This window comes from Sceloporus undulatus, chromosome 2 (assembly GCF_019175285.1).
Source record: "Sceloporus undulatus isolate JIND9_A2432 ecotype Alabama chromosome 2, SceUnd_v1.1, whole genome shotgun sequence".
Lineage (NCBI taxonomy): Eukaryota > Metazoa > Chordata > Lepidosauria > Squamata > Phrynosomatidae > Sceloporus > Sceloporus undulatus.
The window spans coordinates 171624071-171649038 of record NC_056523.1 but is presented as its reverse complement, the minus strand read 5'-3'; the positions used below and the strand labels follow the sequence as shown (position 1 = coordinate 171649038).

Sequence of the window (24968 nt, the reverse complement as noted above, 5' to 3'; positions counted from 1 at the left end):
ATATATATATATATATATATATATATATATATATATATATATATATATATTTCATTCATTCATTCATGCATGCAAAAACAAAATAAGTGGAGACCAATATCCTTGCTGGGATTCACCCTTAGATTATTTGCATCAGTGTGACGTTTAACGCCACTTCCACATGGAGGAGATACATTAGCAAGGTCAGAGAGGAACTCCATTGAAGTTCCAGAGGATGGTGGATTTAAAAATCACACATGCCATTATAAACTTGTTTTTAGGGTGGTTTCTGCTGGATGACTTTCAAAGGCCTAGTACATCTTCATAATGTCTGAAGATGTCTTTGTTGGTCTCCTACCTGCTCCCATGAACATCCAAAGTCTGTCTTCATGAATGGCAGGGAGAATCCAACATGAGTGCTGTTGCAACAGCTTGCACACAGGATTGAGACAATTTCAACCACTGGATAATTCTCGCTGCATTGCTTCCATTCTAATCCCTGGTCTTTCTCTTCAGCTAGTTTCCAAACTGCAGATAGTTAGCCACACAGATTTTCAGGAATCATTCACTATCATGCAGTGAGTGGGTCACTTTTATTCAATATTTTTGTAAGTGACCTTAGGAAAGGTAGTAGGGCTGTGCTGATATAAAAGTGTTGCAGCACCAGATTAAGAGAGAAGAATTTAGGGTGCATCAATACTATAAAAATCATGCAATTTGACACACTTTAGGTGTTGTAGTTCCATTTTATATAATATTGGGATTTGTAGTTTAACAAGGCCTTTAGCCATCTCTGCTAAAGAGTGCTGGGTGCTTCACAAAACTACATTTCCCAGGAATCTGTAGTATGATGCCATGGCAGTTAAAGTGGTGTCAAACTGCATTATTTCTACGGTATAGAGAGTAAAATGGCAAGAATTTAGACAAGAAGAAATACTGTTAATGGATTAAAGCATTACACCATGAATGATGTAGGTTTGACAACTGTCATTGTGATCACCTGAAATATCAGAGGATGAGAAAGCCCTTGGATTGTGGGTTGAAAATAAGCTGATTTCTGAGGTTCTCCAATATGATTTCAACACGCGTGAGGTAAATGCCACTCTTGGATGCATTGAGTTAAATATTTTGTGTTAGGTAGCCATGAACAAATGGCTAGTGAGCCTTATTTAGCATACCATGCCTCAAGGTAGAATCAGAAAAGTTGAATTCTGCCTGGAAAGAATACTAACTAAAACAGGGCTCTCAGACATTGGTCCTCCAGGTACTTTGGATTTACAGAAACCATTTTGCCCATTAGTGAGGGATTCTGGGACTGAAATCCAAAACCTATGGGTGACAAAAGCATAATAACCACTGAACTAAATGGTTGTTGAAAGAAAGGTTAGAAAATTATGACCTGTTGATCCTAGGAGAACTTTCTAAGGGGAAATGGCAATATTCTACAACCACTATACATATTAAAGGGAGGGACCTATTTAGATTTTTTTTAAAAAAAGAACAAAGATAAAATCACCCCTCAAAGGGGTTCAAATGATTTAGACATTTATAGGTATAGAACTGTTAGAATTGTGTAGCATTTTAGCTGTATGGGACATGAGACATTTAAGACTTCAGCCTGTGTCTTCTAAATATCAAGCCTGAGGGCAGCTTCAGTCATGCCAAAATAGTATATGGGTGTGACACAGCCAGCTTTGAACTGTACCATTCAGATTGCAGATTGCAAGTTCCTCCCCACTCCTACACACAGCTCTTTGCACATTGAAAGTAGCCATGCTGGGGAAAGGACTAGAAGAAAATTATCTCCTTCCCCCTTGAAAATGATTCAAGGTCCAAGCAGTCCTGATAGTGAAGGAGGCATATCTTCTGGACTCCCACAGACTCAATTCACCCACCTGAAAGCAGCAATGAGACTGGCGGGGATGCTTTTGGTACCCTACAACAAACTCCTGCAGGCTTCTCACCTTTTGAGAGTGGGTAGACCAGAACAACCTAGGCCTTTGGGTGCTGCAGTCCACCAGCCATTGGCATGAAGTTGACTGGAGCCTTTCTCTTTCATAGCATCCTGATCTACTTCTGAGGCACCCTTGGTTTGGTGGCTCTTATCCTAGGAGTGCCCTAATGATGCCAATGCATTTTTTGCTCTTTGTGCTATGTGTGTGTTGTGAGGTTGGGATGGGCAAGATTCCTTTCCTCACAGCCCAAAAGCCCTTGGTTCAGCTGTATAAGTCTTCCAGGACATATTGTGGTCTGGATTGGGGAGATGTAAAAATCAGAAGAACATAAGACGGAGCTGATCTGGTCTGAAGGTCCAGGCAATCCAGCCTTCTGTTTCTGCAGTTGCCAATCAGCTGCCCCTGTGAGAAGTCCCTAAGTGGGATTTAAGTGTAACTGCACCTTCCATCTCATGCTCCCTAGCAAGCAGAATTGAGAGAGACATCTGCCTTGTCCGTGAGGCATTGTATCCAAAGGGTTTGTTTTACAGATAAAACGTGGGGATGGGCTACATGGCTTCTTTGACTCATTCAGTTTTAAATTATTTCAGGGAGTTCTAGGCAGCAAACCTTGGTCACATACATACACACACCCAAAGTAGATTCAGCTGACCCAAATTCATATCTGTGGCTGAGTGTGGATTTTGAACTAAGCTCCCCCAGGTCAAGCCGCATGCTCTGCCAACTGATTAGAAATTGGAAACATTCCTATTTTGATTCAAAATTCCCAGAATCCTCCAGTCAGCATGACCAGCAGCAGTTGTCATTCTGAGAGCAGTTGTTTAAAAAGAAGAAATTTTCCTTCTCAGCTCCTACTCCCACGTCAACGATTCTATAGAACTTGAGCAGCCCTGCCATTTCATATATGGTGTCATATAAAGCCGTTGGAAATCACAATTTTATTTTATACCTGTATGCCATTTCTTTATGCATGCACTCAAAAAGCAAAAATCTACACATGCACATCCCTACCATTCCGAGTAGTTTTTTTGTGCAATTGGTTTGAAAAATTGTATTCATTGAGTGAAAGGTCATTATTGCTCTCTCTGCTCTCTCTTTCTCTTGGCAAAAGACCGATAAGGGTTGGGCAGGGGAGGGTGGGAGAACTTAAACACTGTATCCATCCACAACAAGGCATTAAACAAAGAACCTGCCTGTTGTTATGAAAAAGCACTCTATGGAGACAAGAGGAGCAAAGGTTGGCCGTTGCTTTGGATTAAGAGTCCCTCTGGCTCCTAGGGAGAGTCCAACAAGGGCTAGCTCCTCAACCGTTCTCCCCCACCCACATCCATAATTGTTTTTTTAAAAAAATACCAGTTGGCTAGCTGGCTCAGACAGGAATGGAAAGCAAACAGCCCAGATAAACCTCCAGGGTGTGTCCCTATAGAGGAGAAAAGTCAATAACTAGTAATCCTTCTCCAGGTGCAGCCACAGTATTATAGCTTGGAGTGGGAAGGGGGAAACGTTGGGAAAGGTTTAGCTGGAGTTCCTGCATTATTAATCATTTTAGTAAAAGAGCCACTGCCTTCGAATGAAAGAGTCTTTTCATGTGTGACAAAAAAGGTGCCTCTCTGCGGCATCTTTGAACTGCTCCATCTTTCCTCTCAGAGAAACCAGGGAATTAATTGTGTGTGAGTTAAGAGAGCCAGTGTGGCATAGTGGTTTGAACATTCGGCTATGACTCTGGAAATCAGGGTTCAGTTTCCTGCTCAGTCATTCCTTGAGTGACCTTGGGCAAGTCACACTCTCTCAGCCCCCCCAAAACATGCTAGGTTCACCTTAGGATCGCTATAAGTTGGAAATGACTTGAAGGCACACAATAACAACAATAAGATTGTAAAGATGCCTCTCCCCCCCCCAATTTTTTTTATAAGGCAGTTCTGTCATTGAGTAGAGAAAGGAAAACTGCTTCAGCTGGCAAAGATGAAGGAAAGGCAACAGTGGAACTGCTTCCTTCCCCTCCACTTTTTCTTCTGAACTTCTTGTCCTCTTGGATGTCAGAGCTGCATTTGAAACACACCCTGTTGCCCATCCCTTAAACTGGCCTGATGCCCTGAGGTGTTTGGGAGGACATTACCCCATGGCTAGTATTTCAAATACCAGTCTGGTCAGTTTCTGGATGGATAACTTTAGGGACAGGGAGGGCATGTGTCTTTTGCCTTCGGCTACAAAATGTCTTCAGGCAGCCCCGCACTCTGTAATTCTCAAAAAATTTTAGTGTGGGAGTATGAGGTGGGCCATGTGAGTTAACATTTCTAGCATGGATTTGTCAGTTTGGGCTGCTACCACAGTGCAGATATAAAGCAGTTTGACACCACCTTAACCATCATGACTCATTGCTATGGATTTCTGGGATTTTAATTTTGTCCGAATATTTAACCTTCTCTGTCAGAGAGTTTTGGAGCACCACCAAAATACAACTCCCCAAACTCCATAGTATTGAGACACGACAATGTCAAAGTCATGTTAAACTGCTTTATTTCTACAATACGCCAGCAGCCTTTGAGAGTCCTATACAATTTTTCACATCATGTAGAAGTTCTATTGCTATGGCAGACAATTCAGAAAAGAAAAGAAAAGAAAAGATATGTACCTTTCAACCAGGGCAGGGTCTGTGAATGCTGATTTAAAACAAAGGTGATGTAAGAATTAAATGTGAACGCAACCTTGTCTATGTTGCCTCACCATCGAATTGGTGTGGGTAGAGGGCTGGGAGGTGGGACAGGATATCAAAATCATAGTTGTGGTCAAATGGTCAGTTTGGAAGACCTCAGAACAATACAGCAGGTCCTTGAGTTCTTCAGATGTGCTCTTTGGCCATGAATTTATTTTGTGGCCCTAGAAACACCTCTTTTCCCCAACTCTGGTCCTCCATCTGAAAATCTCCACACTGATATGGAATATTGTTATTCAGGAGATTTCCAAAGTGGATTATAATCTCTATGATGGTCTTTGCCCCATGCTTCTTGGAGAGATCAGCCATTGCCAGGGTGACCACTAGTCAAAAAAGAGGAAATGCATTGACAACCCCACCCATCAACAAGAGGACAAGAATAAAAAGGGCATAGTTTTTCATATAATTTTCATTTGCCACAATTTTAAAATTATCGTAATTTTAAAATAATTGTAAATGTTAAAATAATTGTTGCAATTTAACAAACAGTAGGGATGGCTGTGATCAAATGAGCTGTATACTTACTCATATAGTCTGGGAGACAGTTCACTGACTGGCTCATGTTCACTTAGGAAGTCTCATGGTTGAGTGGAGATTTGAACCTAGGTCTCCTGGGTTTTAGCCAGTGATACAAAGTATACCTATGCATTAGATGTTTAGAATGTTGTTGTTAACTGTGTTTGAGTCAACCTTGACTCATGGTGATCCTTTGGGCGAGACATCTCCAGAACCCTATCCTCTCTTGCTCTGCTTAGGTCCTGTAGATTCAGGCCCATGGCCTCTCAGATTGCATCTATCCTTCTGGCATGTGGTCTTCCTCTCTTGCTATTACCTTCTACCTTTCCTAGCATTATTGCCTTTTCTAATTAGTCATGCCTTCTTGTGATTTGTCCAAAGCGTGAGACCCTCAATTTGGTCATCTTGGCTTCCAAGAAGAGTTCAGGCTTGATCTCCCCATCTTCACTTACAAATGTTTTTTTTCTGAATGTGCACGCAGTGTGTGTGTGTGTGTGTGTGTGAGAGAGAGAGAGAGAGAGAGAGAGAAACCATTTCACTGTTCTTTAACCAGTTTGTGCAAGTGATTAAACATGATTCCAGTTTTAATTAATTAGGATTCTATTCTATCATGCAAATAGTGCTGTTAAGCTAACAACTATAAGGTGCTTTGGAGCACTGTCTTTCAGTTAATGGCATCTCTACCTTTGGTGACAGCTGGTTTGGAGGGTTGCTGGTGGCAGGAGTACATGGCTGTTCTGCCCCATCCTGCTAATTGCACCCCTCCCTGGCCACCTGACCTCCTCCCTTGGTTGCACCCTCCCCATTGGCTACCCAGTTTCCCCTTTCTCCTTGCCTCCACTCTCCAGTCACTGTGTCAGCCCCTCATCTGGCCACCTGCCCAGGCCTGCTACTCCATCCCAGGGCTTCCTCTCCAGGGAGAAAAGCCCATGATAGAATAGCTGGGAAAGGTGAGCACTTGCCCCTCATGCACTGAAGGGAAGGATGGCTTGACTGGGTGTCACCCCTCCTCTGGGGTGTCACCTAGTGTGGTCCGCATCCCCTGCACACCTCCAGAGACAGCACTGCTCTCAATCTAGCCTGCGGTGAAGAGTTGTTTAGAGGCTAAAATAGAATAACACCATACTGGCCACACTGTAGGATGAACAACAGATGTATAAACAACATATTTTTTCCTGTAATCTGTGTTAGCTAGGGATAGATGTGACTTTATTTTCAAATTGGTTTTGACCTTGATTTATCCAGTCCAGAAAACATGAATATGAAATATAGTAAAACTGACAGATTTCTCCACCATTAAAGATTGGGTGAAAATTTCATTTCAGAGAGAGCTTGCATAACTGACTGATTTGCTCACTGTTGTGCTGTCTTAATGCCCTAGGGTCTAGAATAGGTGTAGTAGTACTGCTAGTAACTCATCTTGATGTTGCTACAACTAGTAATAGTTGTGGTGGTAGCAGTAGTAGTAGTAACAGTAGTCATAACTGATGTTACTACGACTGCAATTTGTAAAACAAATCAGAAGTACTATCATAAATGACTTCTTTACAGTGACCACAAATGAAATAAGGGCAAAGTCCAATAACAGAATCTGTGTCAATGACAGTCATAGAGGAACCCAGGCTTTCAGGGTGTGGCACTGCTCACAGAGGAAACACAACCTTTTGCACACCTTTTTCTTCCTTCTTTCTCTCCCTCCCTCCTCTTTTTTCTTTTTGTTTGCCAACTTGCTTATTAAAGGCTGAGAGAAAATCAAGAACAGCCCAACAAACAGGGTCTGGGCACTACTCAAACAAGAGGAAAAGATTATTCTGTATTTCACCTTTCTGGTTTATGCAACTGTATTGGTAAATATTGAAACTGAGCTCCATTGCTGTCCCTGTGCCTTTATACCTAGGATTGTTGCTTAACCAGTTAACCATAGTAAGAATTAAGACCCAGTGGCTGGCAGGGAGGGGGGGCAGGAGGAGGAAGGGAGAACAGTTTCCTCTTTTTCTCTGTAACAGTATCACATTCTTGTCTCTCTCCTATCCATGAACATTAGATCGGACCCTCATATTCTTCTAAGCACCTGGGAATCAGAATTGCTGGGTATGGCAGTATTATTTCTGCAACTATTTTTACTTTAAAAAAGAAAGAATAAAAGTAAGAAAGAGAAAGTTTTATGCATGCCCAGGGAACCAGGGAATCTCATTTCCATGAAAGCAGAGGGTCCCCCACCCCAACATATCACTTAGTACTGTACCCCCCTACAAAGAGCAGGTCATCTTGCTAGTCTACTTGATCTTGGTTATTGGAACTCTTTCCCAATTCTGCAATACTAATCTTAACTGTGAAAAACAGTTTGTAACAAAACAATGTCCTCTACCATCATCCTGCTCCTCCAGAATACACAATACCTGTTTGGAAATGGTTACTGCATTTAGGATGCTCATCTGCAACTATGAAATTCTACTCCTGAAAATGAAGCAAGTATCTGCTGCATTCCTGTTTGGAAAGATTGCTTATCATGAGCAAGCAAAGAGATTTATAATGCAGCAAACAAGGATCTACATGTGATGACCTTTGCTGCTAGCATCAGCCAATACCAGCAGGTAGCTCAGATTCCAGCTCCCCGCCAAGTTACTCTATTCCTCTAACATAGTAGGGGCTGTCAGTAGGCATGTCTACACTGGCCAGAATATCATGGGCTGTTCCTGGAGTATTCTGACTCGAAGGCTGCTCTGATCTTCCCCTTACCATTAACTCTGCACTCTAGAGTGATGTTGGGCAGCTGTATACACATACATCAGGTGGTGGCACCAGCACTGGTGCAAGTGACTCCCTCTGAGGACAAAATGAGATGCCCAATGTTGATCACAATATTGATGCTGTCTGCCTTATCATAACCTCAGAAGCAGTGAACCATGGCAGCAGTGATGGGCATGACACCAGGATGCAGGTGTAAAAGGCCACTTTGCATTGCTTTAGAATGCTCCAGGTTTTCCTGGAAAATCCAGAGCAAAAAGTAAGTTTTTTAAAAAAATTCCAATTTAAAAGGAATGAGGTTGATTCAGTATGGAACTGGCCTTCCATCATGAAGATAGTCTGCACCCGAATTGAGGCTTTGACCCTATATCATGAAGACAGGGTACCATGAGGATTGAGGGGGGAAGGGATGTTACAAATGGTCTGTGTAATGCCCAGTGTCTAAAATTATCTAACTTTTGGGAGTTTGTGTTGCAATCTGATGCATCAGCCAGTCACATTAGGGTATTTTGATTCTTTTCTTGATTTGGATGAACTTATTTTATTTTGTAACTTAGACTTTCTATCTGTGCCTAGAGGACAAGATGGTTCTTCATGTAAGAGATATCATTTTGTTTTAGAATTTCCTTACTTAGAATAAGGCCATTTCTTTGAAAGACCTCTCTTTCACTCCTTTTCGCATGCCTTATCTTGGCCCAGTTCTTCCCTACAGTTGGCAAAGGAAGTGCCAGTGGAATTCCCAGCAATGTCCTGGTGCATTGCTAAAGTGGAAGAGTTAATCATCAGGTGGTGGCAGTGGTTCTTCAGATAAAAGGTGGCCTCAAGGAGTCCCATCCAGTTGAGGCAGGAGAAGGAAAGGGGACCTAGAGAATACTCACACAAATCATTTTTAGCTAGTAGTGCAGTGAAAAGATTGGCTGGAGATTATGGGAGATGTAGATGAACACATCTGGAGGGTGTCAGGTTGAGGAACACTGCTATACACATTTATCTGGAAGGAGTTCCCCTTCAATTCAGTGGGATATAATTCTGTATATGCTTGTACTGTTAGCTTTTGAAAGGCTATAGCTGCAGTTTAGATATTTTTTTTATCTCCCACAGTTACTTTTCTACACATGGGGGGAAGGGAGGAGTTCTGTATTGAAAGGGGAGGAGGATGCCACTGTGAATGCTGTTGATCTCTTTGAGAACAGATTTTCACTCCAAGGTTGTGTGTTATTTTCTAGCTGATTCTATCTGTAGTTTTAAACGATCTATTTCATTCTCCCTTCCCAACAGATATGAAGATGAAATCAATAAACGCACAACAGCAGAGAATGACTTTGTTGTGCTCAAGAAGGTGGGTGACAAGCACTATGTTTTCTTAGCATTCATTAGTTCACACCATCCTTGGTAATCAGGGCTCTTTCATACCACACAATTAGAGCACTATGATATAAACTAATCTTGTGTGTGCAGGGATTTTCCCAAGGGGAAGCATTTAATCATGTAATTCTGAACCCACACCACTATAAAGTGGTACAAACCTCTCGGGAAAGGAACATACTTGAAAATATTCCAGAAAAGGTTAGAGAAACATTTCTCAAGAGTCAGGAAACCCTGATGAGAAGAATGGTCTGCTGATGAGAATTTCATCATTTGGGGAGTTTTTCTGTGCAAAATTCACATATGGATTTTGTTGTGCAGCAAACAACATTTTCTATATAGAAGTTGCTGTTTCCTTTGCAAGAAGATGCTATTTCTGTGCAAAAATACCACATACAAATTTTGCATGGGATAAGCCCTGAACTGTGAATCATCTTTGAAAATGGTGCAGTTTTCAAAGGCTTTCTTACAACAGGAAGAAAATTTCTAAAATTACATCTAACTCCCTTCAAGAACAATATTATTGAAGAATTACATCCCTACAGTCTGCAATTTGTTTTTTTTTTAAAAAAAAAACCCCATTTGCTCTTTCTTTATGAACAAAGAGTCAAACAACTCACTAATATATGAGGGTGACATTTTAATGTAGACTGGGGTGAGGGGTAGGGAATCCCACAGAAAATATTTTGTCCAGTTCACCAAGGATGGTGTTGCAGCCTTTGACTTCCACTGGAGCAAGGCTGCTCAACTCTTTAAAATCTAGGCTTGCGGCGACCTCCCAGAGGGCGTTCTCTGCTGTTGCCTCCAACCTCTGGAATGACCTGCCAGATGAGATCCGTCAGATAACATCATTTTTTTTTTTTTTTTTTTTTGGTCAAGACGGATCTCTTCCGGCAGGCCTTTCCAGACTATTCATCCCAGCCCAGGTTCCCTGATTCCCTCATTCCTCCCGTGGCCCCATCTCAGTGATGGTCGAGGATCAACAGAGGGATATCAGGGTTTTAATTGCTGTTTTTATGCTTGATGTTGTGTTTTTAATATGTTATACTGTTTAATATTGTCTTAAGGGGGGGAGGGATAAAGTGTTTTTAATTGTTATATTTTATATTTTACTGTTGTCAACCGCCCGGATTGGTTTGCCATAGGGCGGTATATAAATAATAATAATAATAATAATAATAATAATAATAATAATAATAATAATACAGTGGTACCTCGGGATACGAAATACCCAGCTTACGAAATTTTCGGGATACGAAAAAATCCCATAGGGAATTATTGTTCCGGGTTACGAATGTTTTTTCGGGTTACGAAAAAACTTTTGGTGCTTTTTTCGGCTTTTTCGCACGGAATCGCGGCTTTTCCCCATTAGCGCCTATGGCAATTCGGCTTACGAAGGCTTTTCGGGTTACGAAAGCGGCCGCGGAACGAATTATTTTCGTAACCCGAGGCACCACTGTAATAATTATGATTATTATTATTATTTAAAGGAATCATTGCATACTGATACAGTTAATTACACTGAGCACTATACATGCTTCCTGATTTGGGTTGGGCACCTAAAGCAGCGTTTCCATTGTGTAGCCGTGAGCCTTTTCTTCCCATGTTTACATACCAAACAAACAAGAGAGAAAAAGAGGATAAAAGACACAGAGAAAGGACAGGTGGTTTTCCAAGGTTAAAGAGGTCAGTGATAATATTGAGGATGGACCAAGGACCAAAGTGCACATTCCACCAGGAGTAGGGAACCCTGTAGATGTTGACACACTATTATTCCTGTGACCCCTTCCTCTTGGTCAGGCTGGTGGGACTGATGACAACTAGAGACCAATGAGATCCACTGATTCCCTTATCTTTTTTTATGTTCAGTATGTAGCATGCAGCTAGGGTTCTGTTTTTTCTTTAATGAATTATGGACATTGTGACTAAATTGCAATGGAGAGGGGAGCTATATCCTTCACCTCCCATCCCCAGCTTTACCCTTTCCTTCATCTCCAGATGAGGGCAACATCCCAGCTGCAGCACAGGTATGAGGTTTGGAAAAGTTTCCACTGGTATCAGGCTGCATCTGCACTGCCATGGATCCCTGCTATGAATCCTGAGATTTGTAGTTTGTTGCAGCACCAGAGTTCTCTAACAGAGAAGGTTAAATATCACAGAATACTACAAATCTCAGAATTCCATAAGATTGAGCCATGGCACTTACAATGGTGTCAAACTGCTTTATTTCTGCAGTGCAGATGTAGCAGTGGGATTTTTCTTCAGCTTTGCTTTGTTCTGGTCTTGGCTGACAAAGAAAGGGATATTCTTCCCTGCCAAGCTTGCAGCAATTTTCACAAGAATGATGCATCTGAGATCAATTAGAGAAAAAACCCAGATGTAGCTGAAATTTGTGACTCTAGGGAAATGTGTACACTGACCATCATTCACCAGGACAATTTCATGTTGTCAACAGGGGGCAATAGCATAATCAAATGGTTTACCCCAATCAGAATAGATCCATTGAATCAATGGGAAAACTTTATTAGTCAACACTTATGTCAGTTCCATTGATTCATTGGGTCTATTATTGGGGACTAACACCCTGGTTTTAAACGAGTTGCTTTTATTGTGAAGATGACAAATTCTTTTAAGATGAAGAGGATATTTTTCATCTGCTGCACATAGTAACAGCCTTCACTTCCCCTTCTTCTTGACCATTCCTTCAAAATCACTGACCTTTCCAATGATGTTTACTTGCTTTCTTTCTTTTAGGATGTTGATGCTTCCTACATGAATAAAGTGGAACTGGAGGCCAAGGTGGATGGAATCACTGATGAGATAAACTTTCTGAGAACACTCTATGAAACAGTAAGTAAAAAATCTCCCTGTAATCTCTCGTGAACATGTGTGGGACCTGAATCAGACCAAGGGGGTTTGGACTGGGATTATTCAGATACAGTGGTACCCCGGGATACGAATTGATCGCGTTACGAAATTTCCGGGATACGAAAAAGTTAGATTGGAAAAAACTGTTCCGGGATACAAAGTTTTTTTCGGGTTACGAAATTTTTTTCGGCGCGAAATTCAAACGCGCGGCTTGCCAGCGCTAACGGAAAGCCCTTTTCGGCTTGCGAAATGCATCGGGTTACGAACGCCGCGGCGGAACGAATTAATTTCGTAACCCGAGGGAGCACTGTATTATTTCTGTCACTAGGGGATTGCAGGGGGTGAAGAGGGGTAACACTGGTTGGACCCTCATCTCCCTTTCTGCCTGCTCTGGTCCCATGCTTCCACTCCATGGAAAAATCCCTAGACAGAGGAAGGGGAAGAAGAGTGTACAGGCCCCTGCAGGCTGCTCCATCCTGGGCTTTTACCCTGGAGAGGAAGCCCAAGACAGAGGAATGCATGTGTGCCCTTGCAGGCTGCTCTGACCCAAAAGGAGGAGGAGGAGCTCACACTGCAGTGAAGCCTGGAGGGCTACTGCCACCCCCCCCCAGCATGTCCCCAACCCCTCTCCAGCAGCTCACTCCCACATCAGGTGACACCCAGCATGAAAACGCCACTGACTCCTGTCTGGCTTGGGCCCTATTTCATAGTGTTAACTGACAGTGGTTAATCCACCCCTTGGTTAGATAGGCTAACGTGTCATTTGCAGGGGGATTAAGATATAAAGAGTTTTGTGAGAAGTGTCACTTTTTGCCAATGTGAACAGGACAGGCTGAAGATATTCCACTGGAACATACCCCATTTATAAATTAACTGAAACTTGCAAAGCCATTGAATGCAAATGATTATTGTTTCTTCTCTATGATGTGGAAGCTCTGTGATGAAAGCTTCAAGCACTGAAGATATTACAGAATTATAATCTGGCCATTTACTTTTCACTGTACCACATCTCTATGACTCATGGACTCCAGGCTTTTTGCTGACTGCAGCCTTGACTTCAGAAAATGTACAAATGGGTTCCAGACTAGCCAAGGTTTTGTTTCAAATAAGACCTTAAACATCTGGTATGCATATCTGTTTGATTGTCCCATGTGATTCTTTGTGAAATAGACAAGAACCACAGAGAGTTTATCAAATATGCTGTTTCAATATTGATTTTCTTGTGGCAGTGAGCTCATTGCTGGCCACATTGCAGCAAGAAGTGGAGGACAGGTTATTTCCATGTCTGTGCCAATTTTGTTGCAGAGTGCTTTGAAAATACCCCCCCCCCAAAATATGAAAAGCAAAGCTCGATTTTTCCATTTTATAGCAGGGACACAATTTTATTACACCGTTGTATTTAATGTGACTTGAGCATCCACAGATTTTGATATTCATGGGAGGTCCTGGAACCAAACCACAGCGGAAAGCAAGGCTTTACTGTAACACCAGTGCCAAGGCTTTGGTGTTCCTATCATTTTCTGCATATGATGGATCATATGCAGAAGAAAATATCCCTAGAAGTAGGAAATAAATGGGTTGGATTTGCTTTTTTTTTCTACAGCAGTTGTGGGCCAAATGCTCCCTTCTACATACTATTGGATTGCAGGTCTTCTGAGCCCTAGTCTGCATAGTCAATAGTGAGCAATTATGACATTTGCAGTCCAACAATGCCTGGATTACATGATTCCCATCTCTATATTGTATAAAAACACACATTTCATCCTTCCTTAGACTGCCAACATATTGCTCTCATTTCCATACATTGGAAATGAGAGCAATATGGGCATGCTCTCATTACCAATGTATACACAACTAAAATCTATAATTCTTTTTGTTTTAGCCAGTATAAAACTGTATACAAAAATACCTAGGTTAGAAGATAAAGATGAAAATGAGTACATTTGGGAGGAAACGCATTAAAAAATGGGCAAGGAAAAAAAAGTCTGTTTCCACAAGGGAGGTTTTGGACATAGGTGAAGAAAGAAGAATTGTGGGACTTGGATATATCCTACAGGTTTGTTTGTTTGGAACAGAATGGATTGATTCCCAGCTTTACTGAAGATTTTTGGAGCAAAAGTGATGGTTCCTTCTCACCCCAATATAAGAGAATTACGCTCATCATCCCATTTTCTAGTAAACTCACTAAGGTGGAACCTGTATAAAAGAGGAAGTTGTATTGACTCTTGGTGGAGACAGGCAGTTCAGTTTAAAAAAACAAAACTAAACAAGCAGAGTAGTCTTCCCTCTGTTCCAAACAGACAGTGTCTGTTCACGATACATAATTCTTTGGCTCTTAGCCATGATACAATCTCTCATTCAAGAAAGAAAGAAAGAAAGAAAGAAAGAAAGAAAGAAACCATTTTCCGGATCCAGTTTGAGCCCTAGACCCAGAGAATGAACTCCCTCTGTCTAATTCAGACTCACACAACATCCATAATGTTAATCATACATGTCTCTCTCCCTTTTCTCAATATCCCGTTATTGTTTACATCAGAGCAGTTAACTAAGATGGTAGACAGAGGATTCCTTACTCTTTTCTCAATAAGAATTTTTATAGCTTATCTTCCAACTGCTTTAGACTCTATTTTTTGGTATGTCTCTGCCTGCACCTTTAATCCCATGGACCATAACCACTGTGGGAGGAAGAAAACTTGTAAGGAAGCAAGGGATAAGAACCTCTCCCACCCTTGTAGTTGCCTCACCTGAGTTGTAGATAAAAGCATAAAGAAAGTGTGTGTTTCTGGACAGGTGTACACAGGAGTACACACATATGCACACATACAAGATTGGCACAGGGCAGTTTGCTGCCTGAGTCAAAGAATGAGATGGCACACTTTCCCCACTCCCTTTGCAACTGACTGCCAGCTGAAACTGATTTCTGCACTGACAAGGCAAGAGGATCCTTCTCTGCACCCAAAGGTGCAGATGGGCACAAGTCATATGGCACATACAGCTCTGGCCTCTAGCACTTCACAGCTGCTCCCCAGCAGCTTTCATGAAAGAGGTCATTCACTCTCCTTCATCAGGTAGATGGTCTTATCTATGCTAGTGGGAAGTAACATGAGATAAATGCCTGATGTATATTTTGAATTTTGGAACCATTCATTTGATAGAGAAAGAATCCATTTTTCATGGTTGCTTCTGGAAGATTATGAGATATTTCTCTAGGGTACTGGTGCTTTGAAGCAAGTGATCTCCCATGAACTCTAAAACTAGTACAGGCCATTACAGATCTGCATAATGAATATTTAAATCAATTGTCAGACAGAAGGAATGGTAGGCCCAGGGCCTGGTGAGAAAATTTAATTTGCTCTCTCCCATTTGAAACTGGATTTGGCCTTTAATTGGGTTGGGACGCTTGGAAGAAAGATCTAAGGCTATCTAGGTCTTCAGTTTATCTCCAGACTGTTGTGTTGCTATACAGTCAGCCCTCCATATCCAAAAATTCAACCATTCATGGTTTGAAAATATTAAATATATCTATAAATTCCAAAAAGCAAATCTTGATTTTGCAATGTTATATAAGAGATAAAATTTTACTGTACCATTGTATTTAATTGGACTCCAGCATGAATGGATTTTGGTATCCATGGGGGGTGGGGTTCCTGGCACCAAACCCCAGTGGATACCAAGGGCTCATTGTACACCCTATGTATTGCTAACCTGAAGTAAAGGGAAAATGCTCAGAAGGACAGCTAATGCACGTTTCTTTTAATTTTCCAGGAATTGCGTGAACTGCAGACCCAGATCTCTGATACTTCTGTTGTCCTTCAAATGGACAACAACCGAAACCTGGACCTGGACAGTATCATTGCTGAGGTCAAAGCTCAGTATGAGGAAGTTGCTAACAAGAGTAGGATGGAGGCAGAGACATGGTATCAAACCAAGGTGAGTTGGGCTGGGAAAGTGGAACTTATAAAGAAAAAAAATTGCTTGGAATATTGACTGGGTGATCAGCAATGTCTTTTAACATTTCAGATCTGCACAAATGACTTGCCTGGGACTGCTGCAGCCATATGCTTTATTGCTTCTCCCAGGCTTTCGTAACTTGCTTGTTGCTCTTTGTAGCTCTTAGTTATATCTTGAATATAACTCATTGTTAACTCATCATCACCAATCTAACTAATTACCCTTCTTTCCCTTTTTATTACTTTATTGGGTGAACCTTACTTGCTGCAGTCCTCCAGGATGCTTGAAACAGCAAACAGATTCAAACAGTAAACATACTGATGAACAAACAGATGTAACAGCTTGCACAGCATCATGGCAGACTTGCTGAGATGAGGGTTGTTTTGTACTTTCTATCAACTTACATTTTCCATAAGCACACAAACACCTCCTACACTCTCGTATAGTATTCATCCACCTCTCAACCTGCACAGAAAACATGATTTTTACACAGGAAAAAAAAGTAGAAAATGATGTTTTCTACACAGAAAATGCAATTTTTCTGTGCAATAAAAAAATAAAAAAATAAATATGCTGTGAGGATTTGTGTGTGTGCTAAATTCAATCTGTGAGGGGATCTTGGAAACTGTGAAGTTTTTCAGGACTTTCTCAGAGTGAAGGGGTAGATGGTAAAATTATTCATCCTTATGGCTAACAACTAAATTTATGAAAATTTAATTGCTCATTCTGTGGTTACCAGAATCCAAATAGCCCAAGTTCCAATTCAGTCACCACACCATACTGGCTCTCATTGCTCTTCAGGGACTTGCTTATAACTCCACCTTCAACTCATGTCTGGAAGTTCATCCCTTACCTTCTCTCATCTCACTGAATGGTTTCTACTCATATATTTGCAGAATAAGCATGACTGGCTATCATTCATTCCCCTGGTGTAAAGTAAAGCATGGTTGTTATTTACTCCTGAGGAAGCAAGATAAAATGCTACATTTCTTTGTAATGAAGTCAAGAACCTGCATGCTACTATGGTGATCTTACTTCCAGAGGGAGGAATGTGCGATGGGAAAGGATGGGAAGATGTTTTGCCTCTATCCTCAATTAATGTCTCCCAACCCCTCTCAGATGGGAAGATGTTTTGCCTCTATCATCAATTAATGGCTCCTCAGGCACCTTCAATAGCATCTTTTCTGTTTTTATTCTCAGTATGAGGCCCTGCAAGCCACTGCTGGGAAGCATGGAGATGACCTGAGGAGCACCAAGACGGAGATTGCAGAGCTTAACCGCACAATCCAGAGGCTGCAGTCTGAGATTGAAAATGTGAAAAATCAGGTAAGCAGTCAAAAGGAACTCAACATGTTTTTTATGCTGCAGAACATATTGTGAGTTAACAGATTATAGGTAGGGTGTGATTCGGAGTGGGGAAAATTTTGTTCAATTCAGGTCTTATGCTCACTTGGCTAATAAGACATTCCTGAATGTATTTGTTTTTGTATGCATTCAAGTTGTTTCTGATTTATGGTGACCCTAAGGCAAGCCTATCAAAGAGTTTTCTGGGAGTGAGAGACTGTGATGCATCTAAAGCCACCTGGTGGGTTTCCATGCCTAAATGGGTAATAAAACTCTGATCTCAAGAGTCGTAGTTCAATTCTCAAAACCTGCATCATGCTGGATCTCATATATGTGAACTAAAATGCAGTTGTCTTTCAATATCCACACTTTTCTAAAAATTGCAGTTAAGTTCTACATTGAAAAATATGCACAAATGTGCTGCTGCTGCTGCTACTGTTGTCACTATTTTAATTTATACCCCATCATTTCACATAAGAGCTCAGGAAAAATGTGTGCACAAATTCACTGTATGTGGGGACAATGTGTCCATTCAAAAAAGTGCATATAAAATGTGTATACTAGGAGAAACATACATAGTCACACAGACAACAACATTTCACACAGACTACAACTATACCCCTTTAGGGCTGAAGGGTGGGGTATAAATGCCATAATAAATAATTAAAAAACACATTTGCCATTTTATGTGGAAATAGGTGGAATGACTTTAGCAATGGAAAACTAACACACTGAGGAAAAATGAATGCAACAGGTTCCCCCATCCTCAGTTGTCCAAACCAAAGGGGTCCCAATCCCCACTCATCCCATGAGTTTACCTTGTGATACATATGTTACTAAATTTCTTCCTGTTCTTGACCCAATTTCAATGGATGAATTTATCCTCTTCATTCAAAATCTAAAGCAGCTGTGCAATGTTGATGCCATGACAGTTCACCCCAGGAGGTTTTCTCTTCTACTGTCTCCTTTTCTGTCCTCTGACAAGCATTGGCAGTTTGCTTAGAAAATGCCATGTCAAAAAGAGAAGAAGAGAAGAGAAAAGAAAAGAAACAATTGCACTGATGGGTGCCCGCAAGGACTGCATGTTTCATGATGAATTAACCAGAGAGCTTTCACAAAAGCAGAGAGATAAGCCATCTTGAATCACTCCCATCATATTTGTTTGCCTTTAAGGCAGGGCGATTTAAGCAAACATCCCCATGGAAGCAATGCAAACAGTGTGACCCAGAAAACTATACCTTTGATTACTGAATGGGAGTTTTGAAGCCCAGATGTCCAGCAACACGCCCTTCCTCTCTGATATTTGCATTGCACCCTTTGCATTGTGCTACAGGAGAATATAGAACTGATAAATGTACTACGGGAGTGCAAGGACTACATTAGTCATTGACACTGACATCTTAGTAGTGATTAGTTATCATTTGGGCTCTTATGAATGTTTTATTGGTCATAAGCAGCTGCAGGTTCAGCAAGAATAAGGTGCAAAGGGCAAGTTGGTTTAAGATTGTCTCGTCCAGAAATATAGTGGTCCCTGCTATATACTGAATCAGACCATTGGTTTGTCTGAGCTAATAGTGGCTATTTATTTGCATGGCAACAGCTCCCCAGAATATCAGACAGAGAGAGGTATCTCCCATTAGCTAGTACCTTTTGATTAGAAATGGTAGGGACTGAGCTTGGGGATATTCTACATTCAAAGCAAGTGCACTGGCACTCAGATGTGGTCCCTCTTCTGATACAAACATCCACCTTTCTCAGGGATGGATTACTGGACCATTTAGATTAATGTTGCCCTCTAGGAGTAGGGACTATGTGGCCTTCCAGCTGTTGTTGGAGTCCAAATCCCAACAGCCCAACAGACCTAGCCACTGGTGAGGGATCACTGCAAGATCTGCAACAGTCCAGCAACTTCTGAAGGGCCGCATGGTCCCCACCTCTGGCACCTTCTGTCTGACCAGTGTCTCCTCAGATCTCAGGCAGGCACATTCTTTAGCCTTTCAATCTGAGATATTTTTTCACATGGAGATGTAAAAGGATGAATCTTGCAATTAGTAAATGCAAAAACTCTCCTATGTCAAGCTATGGTCTTGGCTCTCTTTTTAAAGTGTAGCACCACCTTATTTTCTCTTTTCTTTGGGGGGTGGACAGGATAAGGATACAACACAGAATGCTGCCAGTCCTAGTTACAGTTGTGACTTCTAAAAGTTGACTGATTCTTGGTATAAGTCAGAGGAACTTGTACAAATGCTGATATTAAAGCTCCCCGTGCCCAAATCCAGTTGGCTGTCTCAAGTAGAGTCATTGAATCAATGAAATATAAGTGTTGACTTACCAGGTTGTAAGTGATGCAGTACCTTAGGCAGAAGACTCCTTATAGAGAGGAAACTTGCACATGATGCAAAAGGATGGTTGACACACCTTTTCTCTGATGTTTCTACATTTCTGTTTTCAGGGAGATTATTTGTTATAGTGTCATGGAAACATTAATAGATGGCACCTCCCACTTTTAGGATAAAGTGGCTCAATGCATTATAGATTATTTGGCACATCATCCCTCCTTCAGTTCTTGTGGTTTTTGATCAATTGTTCTACCATGTATACTCAGCTATAAATTGGCCTTATGTATAAGTCGAGGGCAGATTTTGGAACCAAAATTATGGAATTTGATATGACCTGTGGATAAGTCAAGGGTAAAACCTAAGGGCATGTAACAAAGGATGTGAAGGATGAAGCTAAGGAAAATTATGCCAAAGAACGTAACTGTTTTCCCACCCAGCCATTCAAAAAGTCCAGAAGGGCACTACAGTGGAGGGAATAAAGGGGGGGGGTGATTCTTATAGGTTCTCCTGGAATGGACTAAGCTCTTGCCTTTTGCCAATCTGTTCAGAGATGGGATGGTTTATATATATATATATATATATATATATATATATATATATATATATAAGAGTTAAGGTAGAGTAATTATACCAACCCTTGGAAAAGTCAAGCCAGGTTTTTGGGATGAATTTATTGACTAAAATTTGTAGACTTATACATGAGTAAACACAGTAATTCTTCAATACTATACTGGAAAATCTAAAAGTACAGCTGAGAAAGGCTTGGCATGTAGTGAAGTAGAAGTAATAGGCACAGTCTTTTGTATCAGAGGCTCTCCAAACAAAGATTGTGTCATGAAATGGTGACACTATCCTTGAGATAAGACAGTACTATGTCAGATTATAAGAAGGTTATCTCATAACTGAATGCTTTCCCCATTTTAAAAAGCTCCCATGGTTTATATAAAAATAGATGACAGAGTTCCATCCTGGGTTTCAATATTACATGCTCATTTTCTTTGTAACCCTTTCTACAAACTTCCCCACCCTACATCCGAAAGGACAGAGAGAAGAACAGAATGAATGTCTGAATAATTCTATGTCTTCTCTTTCCAGCGTGCCAAACTGGAAGCAGCCATTGCTGAGGCAGAGGAACGTGGTGAGATGGCTGTCAAAGATGCCAAGGCAAAACTAGAGGAGCTGGAAGCTGCCCTCAACAAAGCGAAGCAAGAGATGGCCCGCCAGCTGAGAGAGTATCAGGAGCTGATGAATGTCAAACTGGCCCTGGATATTGAGATTGCCACCTACAGAAAGCTGCTGGAAGGAGAAGAGAGTCGGTGAGTGTCAGATTGCAATGCTTCAAGCATGATACCTACTTACTACCAGGTGCTATAAATGCTATATTTCAGAGGCAGGAACTAGCAAAACCACCTCTGAGTATTCCTTGCCTAAGAAAACCTGTGAAATTCATGGAGTCAACATAAGTCCACAGATTTGAAGGCACATATCCACACACTCTACTTACTAGAGCTACAATATTTAATTCTTCCCTTGGAACTATTATTTTTACCCATATGTAGATTTAATCAATAACTTCATTGTTTGAAACTCATATGATTAATTGACTGACAGACATCTTTATTCTGGAGACATTCAGCTGATAATGGTATTAGTGGTGTGAAAGGACAAGCAATGTCCTGAAAGCTATGATAATCGTGGTTTTGTTGTAGCTCCATTCATCCTTTAAGCACACCCATTTGGCACTATCCCCTCACATTTATGGATGTAACCTGCTTTGAAGGTAAAAGATAACAATAACAAGCCAGCAGGGGTTAATGGTGTGAGTGTTGGACTAGGACTCTGGAGAACAGGGTACAAATCCACTCAAGCATAAACACCTACTGGGTGACCTTGGGCAAGGCACAGTCTCTCAGCCCCAGAGGATGGCAATGGCAAACCCGCTCTGAAGAAACATGCCAAGGAAACCCTATGATAGGTTCTCCTTAAGGTTGTCATAAATAAAAAATGAGTTGGGGGCACACAAGAACAAACAGCAACGCTGTATGCATTATTAGGAACATCCCACAGCATGCCTTCCCCTCGTTGCTGTTTCCACACAAACTCAAAATGAAGGAGAAGTTATTTCTTCCAAAGCTGGTGGGAAGATTATCATATGGGCTTGAACCCTGGTTCCACCCTTCATAAACATTAAGCAGTGTCAGTGGGCCAGAGGTGCATATCTGGGAGCAGGGGGTGGCTCTCTCCTCCCACCTCTGCTGTAGAAACAACAAAAAAAAAGACATTTGACTGATGTTTGACAACTTTCCTATTTAAGTCTATATGCAGTGCAGTGAACAAACTTACTGTACTCCTAAACAAAACCCAAACCATAACCATCAATTTCACACATCAGTTCATGTGACATTTTAGCATGAGATCCCTGCTTCAGTCCCACATAGAAAAGTGCTAGAATGTTGGCTTTATAAACCACAGGCAAAGGGGAAAAACTAACAGCCACCATTTGTGCCAAACAGCTAATTATTTCCCATTTATAAACATTATGTTTTGATAAGAATTGATTATCTTGTTTCATTTGAACAATAAAGATTGCCTCCTTTGTATTTCTGCATTGGAGGTTTCATTCATTTCTTACAAGGAAAGTTGTACTGAAGCTGCTTTACCTGCATGTTTCTTTTTTACAATCTAGCACATGTTTTATGACACTGCATATCAGACAGATGCTTCTTGTAGATCAGAAGTCTTCTAGTTGTGCAAGTGTAAAAAGGATGAGATTCCAAACACTTGTTCTGTTTACTTTGATCCACTGCTAGTTCTAAGATTTCATTCTTTTCCCCTATTCCAATTTACATATGTTTCTGATGACATTTTGACACTATGGAGTGTAAAGGCTTAGCACTTTATTACTTGAGCATTATATAGGCAGTTATAAAAATTGTACATGAAAATAGAGAACACCCACTATATACTGCTGTCCTTGAGCTCCTTCCCCCACCAGTCAAAAACACTTTCAGCAACCTAGCTCTGCCTCTTTTTCCCTTGGGAACCTTCTGAGAACATAGCCCAGGTTTTATTAAGGATATTAAAGTTTATTGTTGAGTACCTTCAAGTCATTCCTGAGATATGGTGACCCTAAGGCAAACCTATTGCAGGCATTTCTTTGAAAGATTTGTTCAGAGGGGATTTGCCTTTGCCTTCTTCTGAGGATGAAAGAGTGTGACTTGCCTAAGGTAACCCAGTGGAATTTCATAGCCAAATGAGGATTTGAATCCTAATAATCAGGATTGCAGTCCATTGATTAAATGACTACACCACACTACCTCTCTAGATAACTGCAACTATCCATATTCACAATCACTACATAGTAACAGTTGTGACACTATTGCCATGATCGTAACTTTCCTCCAACCTGCTTTACTGGGCATCAGTACATGGGGAGAAGGAGATCCATTTTGCTGTAGTGATCTAATCAGAGCAGGGGTGATCAAAGCATGGGTTGAAGTTCAAGCTAGGAGAGGTTGCTTAGTTAGAATTCAAACCTTGATCTTCAGGGTTATAGATCAGGGTTGCAGAGTTGTGGGCCAATGTTTAAACTATATCATGTTGGCTCTTTTTTAAATTAAAGTACAGTACCTCAGTTATTATGGTACCCAACCTGTACTGCTGCTAAACTGTATGACTCAATACAAGACAGTCCCTATTCATGTTTACTTTTGCCAAGTGAAATTCTAGTCCTAGAAAAGTCTGGACAAGCCATTTCTGAAGAAGGTAAGGTAGTTTTACTATTGGCTTAAACTTGGCTTTCCAGCTGTGAGCTCAGTGAGCTGATCAATATCAGACAACAAACCAGGGGATCAAAGAGATCTTTAGTTTGATCCAGTATGACGGTTATTTTGTATTGCCCAGAGCTGGAATACGTGCTTTAATCATTAGCAACTACCAAATGATACACACCTGTGCCCTCTGAATATTTAATATCAAAAACAAATTCTTTTGTGTTTGTTTGTGAATTAATATCCTCTGGGCATGCTTGGAAAGGTGAGAACTAATCCTCATTTAGTTTATACTCTTTTTCCCTCCTCTCAATAGGTTGTCTGGTGATGGAGCTGGTTCTGTGAGCATGAGTAAGTTCCTTTTTATTTCTTGAATTCCTTGTGGTTCTGCTGTAAACCTTAGAAACACATTTAAACCCAACAAGCATAACCCACTGAAAGACAATAAAGTGCAGCTGGAATTGTCAAGCTATCCCCCATGATAGATGTACAAACAATAGAGATGGCAAGAGCAAGGGAGGAAGAGATGATCACATATAACAAGGGAATCTAACTTTTATATTCTTGAGCACTCTGTGATTCAGCTAGTGATCTCAATTCTGCCACACCAGTTAGCTTACTCAGGAATTGTCAAATTCTGAAATAAAGGTTATTTGTTTATATAATTATTTTTCATTCTGATTCCACCCGAAGGCTAAGCATTAGTAACAGCATTTACAAATAAAACAAGCTTAAAACCACAACACATCAGTTGAACCAAAATGGGAAAATTAAAACAGTGACACTCCAAATGTTGCTGGACCTAAACAGCCATCATAGCCTACAAGCCTGGTTAGGGATTAGGAATGACAGAAATCATAGTTCAGCCACCTCAGGGAAGATGTAGTTTTCCCTGCTTTTGGTTATAGAGACCCCTGTTTTTTGTGGGTTTTTTGGGATATGTGGCCATTTCTAGCAGAGTTTCTTTCTGATGTTTCGCCAGTATCTGTGGCTGGCATCCTCTCTGAAGATGCTGGCGAAATGTCAGAAAGAAACTCTGCTCGAAATGGCCACATAGCCCGAAAAACCCACAAAAAACTATGGATGCTGGCCACAAAAGCCTTCGACTTTACAGACCCCTGTTTGCTTTGAACTGGCCACTAAATACCACTTAAAAGGGAAAATTTTACAGCTCTTACAGATCCAATAGGCTTATACAGTGGACCCTTGTTATACGCTGGGGTTTGGTTCCAAGATCCCCCGTGGATAACAAAATCTGTGGATGCTCAAGTCCCATTAAATATAATGTGTAAAAGATCCGTGTATAAGAAGGGCCAACTGTATTTTGGTGGTTTCTGCTTTAGGGCAGGCAGCCATGGTTGCAACCTTGGGAAAGTGTCCTTTGAATCCTTTTTTTTAATTGACACTAATGGTGTATTAT

At 41.0% G+C, this 24968-nt stretch overlaps 1 protein-coding gene across 1 annotated transcript in view; it reads left to right on the top strand.

Annotated features, from left to right (window-relative positions):
• LOC121922332 (keratin, type II cytoskeletal cochleal-like) overlaps window positions 1-24968 on the top strand; it is a 29744-nt gene that overhangs the window by 3339 nt on the left and 1437 nt on the right. The window contains exons 3-8 of the mRNA XM_042451616.1: window positions 9190-9250; window positions 12031-12126; window positions 15910-16074; window positions 17296-17421; window positions 20874-21094; window positions 23865-23899. Coding sequence (XP_042307550.1) covers window positions 9190-9250; window positions 12031-12126; window positions 15910-16074; window positions 17296-17421; window positions 20874-21094; window positions 23865-23899 — 704 coding nt within the window. The remainder of the gene's footprint in view (window positions 1-9189; window positions 9251-12030; window positions 12127-15909; window positions 16075-17295; window positions 17422-20873; window positions 21095-23864; window positions 23900-24968) is intronic.